We start from the raw sequence: 9,055 nt of genomic DNA on the forward strand, positions 1-9,055 counted from the left end.
CCAGTTGTGACAGCACCATTTGTTGAAAATGCTGTCTTTTTCAATTGCATGTATTTATGCTTTAATTTGCATATATTATTCTACTGACTTGTAATCAAGCCAACTGTGTGAAGCTGCGCCAAGTTCCCCCAAACCCCCCTACCCTCTCCCTATAAAACCCCCTATCTTTTGAGCCTTGTGGTCGATTCCTCTGTCTCATGTGTGAGATAAGTATCGGCCTGGAGCTCTGCCATTAAACTGCCTCGTACTTTTGCAACAAGAAGGTTTCTCGTGTTTCTTTGGGACACCCTGACTCCCGTGACCTGAGGGGGTCCCCGAGAGGGGGTCCTACAAGGACCCAGCTATACCACTCCTGGGCATACATCCAAAAGATTCTCCAACATATAACAAGGACACATGCTCCACTGTTCATAACATCCCTATTTATAATAGCCAGAAGCTGGAAAGAACCCAGATATCCTTCAATAGGGGAATGGATACAGAAAATGTGATACATTTACATAATGAAATACTACCCAGCTGTTAAGAACAATGAATTAATGAAATTTGAAGGCAAATGGATGGAACTAGAAGATATTGTGAGATAACCCAATCACAAAAGAACACTTGTGGTATGCACTCACTGATAACTAGTTACCAGCCCAAAAGCTTAGAATACCCAAGATGCAATTCACAGACCACATGAAGCTCAAGAAGAAGGAAGACCCAAGTGTGGGTGCTTTGGTCCTTCTTAGAAAGGGGAACAAGGGCCCCTAAAGAAGGAGCTAGAGAAAGTAACCAAGGAGCTAAAGGGGTTGACAACCCTATAGGAAGATCAACAATATGAACTAACCAGTACCCCCACAGAACTGTGTCTCTAGTTGCATATGTAGCAGAGGATGGCCTAGGCAGCCATCAATGGGAGGAGAGGCCCTTGATCTTGCAAAGATCATATGCCCCAGTACAGGGGAATGCCAGGGCCAGGAAGCAGGAGTGTGTGGGTTGGGGAGCAGGATGAGGGGGAGAGTATAGGGGACTTTCAGGAAAACATTTGAAATGTAAATGAAGAAAATATCTAATAAAAAATGAAGAAAAAAAGAAAGGGGAACAAAATACTCACGGGAGCAGATATGGAGACAAAGTGTGGAGCAGAGACTAAAGAAAAGACCATGCAGAGACTGCCCTACCCATATACATGATTTATCTCATATACAGTCACCAAACACATACACTATTGTGAATGCCAAGAAGTGCATGTTGATAGGAGCCTGATATAGCTGTCTCCTGAGAGGTTCTGCCAGAGCCTGACAAATACAGAGGTGGATGCTCACAGTCAACCATTGGACTGAGCATGGAATCCCCAGTGAAGGAGTTAGAGAAAGGACTGAAAGAGCTGAAAGGGTTTGCAACCTCACAGGAAGAACAATATCAACCAGCCAGACACCCCAGAGCTCCCAGAGACTAATGGAGGGACCCATGGCTCCAGCCACATATGTAGCAGAGAATGACCTTGTTGGGCATCAGTAGGAAGAGAGGCCCTTGATCCTGTGAAGACTTGATACCCCAGTGTAGGGGAATCTGAGGTCAAGGAGGTGTAACTGGGGTGGGGGGAAACACCCTCATAGAAGCAGGAGGAGAGCGAATAGGATAGGGAGTTTCTGGGGGAAAACTGAGAAAAGGGGTTAACATTTGAAATGAAAATCAAGAAAATATCCAAAAAAATATGTATATATATATTTTATGGTTAAGATAATAAGCACATTTAAATAAACATTTTAACTATTAAAAAAGAAAACCTGTTTTACTATACCAATAAGTGAGCTGAAATATTTTCCATTATTATTTTGACTTACTTGTTTAGTGTATTAGAAAGTGATTTTCTGCCTTTATTTTCTTCTACATAGAGTTGTTTATGTTTTTCCACTTCTCTTCTGGTAGAATCCACTTGACTTTTTATCTCAGGGAGTCTTGATTCTAAACCTTTGACTCTGAGAATCATTTGACTCATTCTTGACTCATTGTTCTCTCTTACTTTCTCTAATTTATTTTCCTCTTCTGCTTGTGTCTAAAACAAATTAAAAGTAAATATTTTTAAAATAACTACACCCAAAGTGAGTATGGCATATGTATTTCCATAACTCATGAATCACACATTGATTTTATAGCTATGATATAACATGCTGGACTTGATAATATTTATCTTCAGTTCTACAGAAATGCATTACATCTGAGTCAGGAAATACAACTGACTCTTCATTTTGTTTTCTTTGGTGCTGAAGAAAATCTAATTGGGAGCCTTGTGTACCCTGCCACTGGGTGATGGCCTCAGCTGAGAACCACTCTCGTTTTAGAACTCCTGTTTCCGGAAAACCCTAATTGATGGAATCATTCAAAAATTGGGAATTTTTTTGGTTCTCTGGATTTTAACTCAAAACTTGAACATCCTAACTTAAGAGCAAATCCATGAAATGATGCATCTTTTCCCAATAGCCTTTTTATATACAAACTATCTTTAAAAGGCAAATGATTCAAAACAATAATCATTACAATGTAATGATGGAAACTGGATTTTTTAAAGGGAGGAACTTAAATCATGTGCCTTCCAGAAAAAAAAAGAATCATATTGCTATAAGAAAAGTGGAGGGGAAAAAAAAAGAAAATACAAGTGGCTAAATCACAAGGCTACTGTGGTCCTCAGTATTTTATTTCTTTCTAGAACATTCATTTAATTGAGGATGAAAGATCTGAAACATATGTTGTTGGGAGGATTATGACTTCAAATTCATTTGTTAAGTCCTGCNCTCTCCCTTACCCCAACATCCAGATGTATGAGGGTAAGACTCTACAGTTCTTTTGAAGGTTCACTAAAATATGTACATCTCACTTAAAAGTTTCTTCTCTATCAAGGGCGACAGNCCCTCATCTTGGCAGTNATCTCATTTAACAANGTCTCTTATTTACCACTNTTTCCATTTGTTTTGTAAATGNCAGACANNCGAGTCAAAGAATGTCAGCTGACAAAGCTAACCTAGAGAACTGGTTTCTCCTTGAAATAGTGAACTGCTCTCAGACTCTACAGGGTTGTTTGAATCAATTCTAAAGCGTCCTGGTGACCCTGTATGTCAAGACTGGTCTAATGTGCTCTTGTTCTTCTCCCAAGAATCTTCATAAAGACCAGAGAAGACATCTATACTTCTTAATTTCCTACAAAATGAGGGTTCTGATTATTATTTAAATGTTTTAAAATTCATTTTATTTTTATTTTATATGTGCGTGTTTGCCTGCATGTATGAAAGCCTCAGATCCCTTGAAATTGGAGTTACAGATGGTTGTGAGCCACCATACAGGTTATAGAAATAGAACCTGTTTCTTATGGAAGAGCAGCAAGTGGTTTTAACCACTGAAACATCTCTCTAGCCTGACAATTCCTATTATTTGAGTCTTAAAGAAAAGATGTGGTCTCTAATTCAGGAGAACTGGAGACCACTTGGAGTTTCAATTAATGGATGCATGGTCACAAAGCTACTTTGAGAGGACATGATTTACGTCACTCACACTTGCATGTCACAGTCCATCAACAAGAAAAGCCAGGGTAGCAATAAACTCAAGGCAGGGACCTGGAAGCAGGCACTGAAGCAGAGACTGTATGCTCAAACTGCTTCTTAACACAAACTAAACCACCTGCCCAGGGGTGGTACTGAGCTGGGCCCTCACATACCAATCATTAATCAAAAAATGACCTCATAGTCTTACCTATCTTCATGTAATGACTCTAGCTTGTGTAACTTGATACAAGTTAACCAGTGACAATATACATGTATGGAATTTTTGAAATAAAAGTAATAAAAAGTTTTCATCATTTGAAAAAAAAAAAGAAAAGAAAAGTGGAGGGAACACAGAACAGAATTATCCAAAAGGTAATTCTCAGTGAATTGAAGCTAAGCATTTTACAAGCAATCAGACTAACGTTCCATGCCTCCACCAAAATGCCTTCCTCCTGCCAGGGTCTCCTTTACCACTGTTGATCTGACCGTGACTTACCTTACTCTCCTGAACCAGCCCTTTGAGGGTTAGCACTTCCTTTTCCAAATTTCCTTGAGTCGTGTGAAGGTGTTCATAATTCTCTTGTTCTGTTTTTATTTTTAACAATTCTTGCTCAGTCAACTGAATGTTTATATCTTGATGTAGATATTTGCAATGCATAGATTCCCATGAATCTTTAAGATAATTTATCTACACGAAGAAAAATACAGTTGTAATAATGGGTTTAGGCTATGTATAGTCTAATACAAAAACTGATACATAATTTTGACAAATGCATTTGTAACTTATTAACATCTATAGTAGATTCTTAGGGAATAGCCTGTTGAAATTCTTGGAAGTCACCAGGAATCACAGAACTATATCCTCTCTACATCGATCATCTTTGTCACGAAAATGGCACTCGACCTTAGAATCTGATTTGCAAATCTAAGCTTGACACTTTATTGGCATCTAAACTACTTGGAAAACTTGATAGAAAGGCAGACTCCCAAGACTTCTGTTTTTTCTGTCCCTTGGTGGTAAAAACACAGTCATGTTGGGAAGGTAGGAAATGGATTCCACCAAAGACAAAAAGATGGGGGAAAGAAACCTGAAAGTAGTCTAGGAAACATGGATAAAGTGTGCAGAAACAGGAAAGAAAAAAAAAAAACAGAAACTAACAAGCATCGCTGTAGTGGGGCCTGCTGACTATCTCAGCAAGACAGTCGTACATGGGCAAAGATTCATAAGCCCTATTTCTCTAGGATCACCAAGATAGCCAAACAGCACTCTACTCAAGTTCCAGGATGTTAGGCTAGGCAAACAGAGCAATATAAAAGAAAGATTATACATCAGGAGGTAGGCTAAATGTGGCTAAGCAGCACCCTACGGGTATAGCAGCTCTGAGATTAATTTCCCTTATGATGACATAGACTGGTCCTGGCACCCCTACACTAGAGGTGAGCTTATTGGGCAGTATTGTGGTGGTGGTGGTGGTGGTGGTGGTGGTGGTAGTGGTGGTGGCGGTGATGGTGGTGATGGTGGCGGTGGCGGTGGCGGTGATTAAACCCTGCCTGACTGCCTTTAACCTAGTCAGTGCATGATCTGGCTCTTCTCAGTCTCCCCCTGGATAGGCTATCTGAGGGCCTCGTGCATAAGTAGACACAGAAGTGTGCATTACACCCTCTCACTAACCCATGGTCATCCTGATGTACAACAGCTGGTGTCACCTAGAAAGGCATTTACTTGCAAGCCTGACAACATCAGGGCAATCCCAGGACCCACACAGATGTGGAAGGAGATAACTGAGTTAACAGAATTGTCTTCTGAGCTCCACATAGCATGCACACATACACACACATATACACCATCTACACACACGAAATAATATTATTTATATTCACAAATTTAATAGAAAAAGAACTTGGAGTTTTATGTTAAAACATTTTAGGTCTTCAAACTGATTTGAAACTACCTCATGTTGTAGCATTTCAAATGTTCTCGTTTTCATATCTTCATAGAAATATAATTCTCTGTTTTCACATTCATCTAACTTCTTTTCTGTTATTTTTAAGACTTCCATAAATCTATAAGAACAAAGAATTAGCATATAAAATTTTAAATGTAAGCACTTAAATAGTATTTAAACAGTAAAGAAATTAGTTTATAAAGTATGAAGCTATCTCACTTGTACCAATCTAAAATTACTTGAAAATTTTATAATGAAAATTCATGGGCTGGAAAGATGGCTAAGAGTACTGACTGCTATTACAGAAATCCTGAGTTCAATTCCCAGCAACCACATGGTGGTTCACAACCATCTGTAATGGGATCCAATGCCCTCTTCTGCTGCATCTGAAGACATTGACAGTATACTCACATATATAAAATAAAAATTAAAAAAGAATGTCTTCCTGTTTCCTTCTGCTTCTGGAACTGATCCTGTATCATAGTTCTATATACCCAAATAGTGCCAGGAGAGAGCTAGTCTCCCAGGAGCACTGACACACCTATGAACACAGCTAAGACCACCACTTCTATTCATATCCCTGGCCTAAGAGAGACCCTCTCAGAGTCATCAAGGAACCAAGGAAGAGATGGAGACAGGACCCTTCTGGTTTCTGTCTGCACCCCAGAGCTGACCCAGTGCCACAGCCCTGCATACTCAAATTCCTCCCAGAGAGAAGGGGTCTCCCAGGAGTACTGACACACAGGCTTACAGAAGAGACAAGCCACAATCAGAGACAGCAAAACCAGCTAACACCAGAGATAACTGGATGGCAAGAGGCAAAGGCAACAATGTAAAAAACAAAAAACCAAGGCTACTACACATCATCAGAACCTACTTCTCATACTACAGGGAGCCCTGGATACCCCAACACACCAAAAAAATCAAGACTCTGAGTTAAAAGCACATCTCATGATGATGATAGAGAACTTTAAAAAGGACATAAATAACTCACAAAGAAATACAGGAGAACACAGGTAAACAGGTAGAAGACCTTAAAGAGGAAACACAAATATCCCTTCAAGAATTATAGGAAAACAGCCAGGCGTGGTGGTGCACGTGTTTAATCCAGCACTCAGGAGGCAGAGGCAGGCGGGTTTCTGAGTTCGAGGCCAGCCTGGTCTATAAAGTGAGTTCCAGGACAGCCGGGGCTATACAGAGAAACCCTGTCTCGAAAAAACAAAAAACAACAAAAAAAGAATTACAGGAAAACACAACCAAACAGGTGAAGGAACTGAACAAAACAATCCAAGATCTAAAAAAGGAACTAGAAACAATAAAGAAATAACAAAGGAAGACAACTCTGGAGTTAGAAAACCCAGGAAAGAGATAAGGAGTCACAGATGCAAGCATCACCAACAGAACACAAGAGATAGAAGAGAAAATCTCAGGGTAGATGATAACATAAAAACCATTGACACAATAGTCAAAGAAAATGCAAAATGAAAAAAATCTCCTAACCCAAAACATCCAGGAAATCCAGAACACAATGAGAAGACTAAACCTAAGGATAATAGGTAGAGAAGAGAGTAAAGATTCCCAAGTAAAAGGGTCAGTGAATAATGCTCATGCCAGCAAGATTCTGCTGAAGGGACCCTGATATTGCGGACTCTTGTGAGGCTATGCCAGTGCCTGGCAAACACAGAAGTGGATGCTCACAGCCAGCTATTGGATGGAACACAGGGTCCCCAATGGAGGAGCTAGAGAAAGTACCCAAGGACCTGAAGGGGGCTGCAACCCTGTAGGTGGAACAACAATATGAACTAACCAGTACCCCCTGAGTTTGTGTCTCTAGCTGCATAAGTAGCAGAAGATGGCCTAATCGGCCATCATTGGGAAGAGAGGCCCCTTGGTCTTGCAAACTTTATATGACCCAGCACAAGGCAAGGCCTGGGCCAAGTAGTGGGAGTGGGTGGGTAGGGGAACAGAGGTGGGGGGAGGGGTATAGGAAACTTTCGGGATAGCATTTGAAAGGTAAATAAAGAAAATAATAATAAAAAAAAAAGATAAAAAAAAAAGAGTCAGTGAATATCTTCCACAAAATCTAGAAGACAATTCCCTAACCTAAAGAAAGAGATGCCTATAAAAATACAAGAAGCCTACAGAACTCCAAATAGATGGAACAAGAAAAGAAATTCCCCATGTCACATAATAGTCAAAATACCAAATGCACAAAACACAAGAAAGAATATTGAAAGCAGTAAGGTAAAAAAGGTCAAATAACATATAAAGGTAGACCTATCAGAATCACAGCAAACTTCTCACCAGAGATTATGAAGGCTAGAATATCCTGGGAAGATCTAATACACACGCTAAGAAACCACAAATGTAAGCCCAGACTATTATACACAGAAAAGCTCTCAATTACCATAGATGGGGAAACCAAGATATTCCATGAAAAAAAAAAACAAAATTTACACAATTTCTTTCCACAAATCAAGCCCTACAAAGAATTATAAATGAAAAACACCAACACAAGGAGGGAAGCTATATCCTAGAAAAAGCAAGAAAGTAATTTTCTTTCAACAAACCAAAAAGAAGATAGCCACACAAACAAACAAAAAAAAATTAAAAATAACGAGAAGCAACAATCACTATTCCTTAATATCTTTTAATATCAATGAACTCAATTCCCCAATAAAAAGACAGATGCACAGACTAGCTACATAAACAGGACCCAGCATTTTGCTGCATACAGGAAATGCACTTCAGTGTCAAAGACAAACACTACCTCAAAGTAAAGGGCTGAGAAACAATTTTCCAAATGAATGGTACCAAGAAACAAGCTAAAGTAGCTATGCTAATATCGGATAAAATCAACTATCAACTAAAAGTTACCAAAAAGGATAAGAAAGAACACTACATACTCACCAAAGGAAAATCTACCAAGAATAACTCTCAATTCTTTTTTTTTAATTTTTTTATTATTATTTTCTTTATTTACATTTCAAATGCTATCCCAAAAGTTCCCTATACCTCCCCCCAAACCCTGCTCCCCTACCCACCCACTCCCACTACTTGGCCCAGGCGTTCCCTTGTGCTGGGTCATATAAAGTTTGCAAGACCAAGGGGCCTCTCTTCCCAGTGATGGCCAATTAGGCCATCTATAACTCTCAATTCTTAACATCTATGCTCCAAATGCAAGGGCACCCACATTCATAAAAGAAACATTACTAAAGATCAAAGCACACATTGCACCACACAATAATAGTGGGAGACTTCAACACCCCATTCTCATCAATGGACAGATCATATAAACACACACTAAACAGAGTCACGATGAAACTAACAGAAGTTATGGGCCAAATGAATATAGCAGATATCTATAGAACATTTCATAATAAATCAAAAGAATATACCTTCTTTTCAGCACCTCATGGTACCTTCTCCAAAATTAACCATATAATCGGTCACAAAACAGGCTTCAACAGATATAAGAAGATTGAAATAACCCCATGCATCCTATCAAATCACTACAGATTAAGGCTGGTCTTGAATAGCAACAAAAACAACAGAAAGCCTACATACACATGGAAGCTGAACAAC

General features: G+C 39.3%; 1 protein-coding gene across 1 annotated transcript in view; it reads right to left on the reverse strand.

The window, feature by feature from the left end:
- Positions 1 to 9,055, reverse strand: part of LOC115064556 (uncharacterized abhydrolase domain-containing protein DDB_G0269086-like) — a gene marked incomplete at its 3' end in the record, with an annotated part of 46,416 nt that overhangs the window by 4,424 nt on the left and 32,937 nt on the right. The window contains exons 7-9 of the mRNA XM_029541676.1: positions 5,477 to 5,588; positions 4,021 to 4,212; positions 1,833 to 2,044 (exon numbers count right to left, since the gene is read on the reverse strand). Coding sequence (XP_029397536.1) covers positions 1,833 to 2,044; positions 4,021 to 4,212; positions 5,477 to 5,588 — 516 coding nt within the window. The remainder of the gene's footprint in view (positions 1 to 1,832; positions 2,045 to 4,020; positions 4,213 to 5,476; positions 5,589 to 9,055) is intronic.

Source organism: Mus pahari, chromosome 8, assembly GCF_900095145.1.
Source record: "Mus pahari chromosome 8, PAHARI_EIJ_v1.1, whole genome shotgun sequence".
NCBI classification, from domain to species: Eukaryota; Metazoa; Chordata; class Mammalia; order Rodentia; family Muridae; genus Mus; species Mus pahari.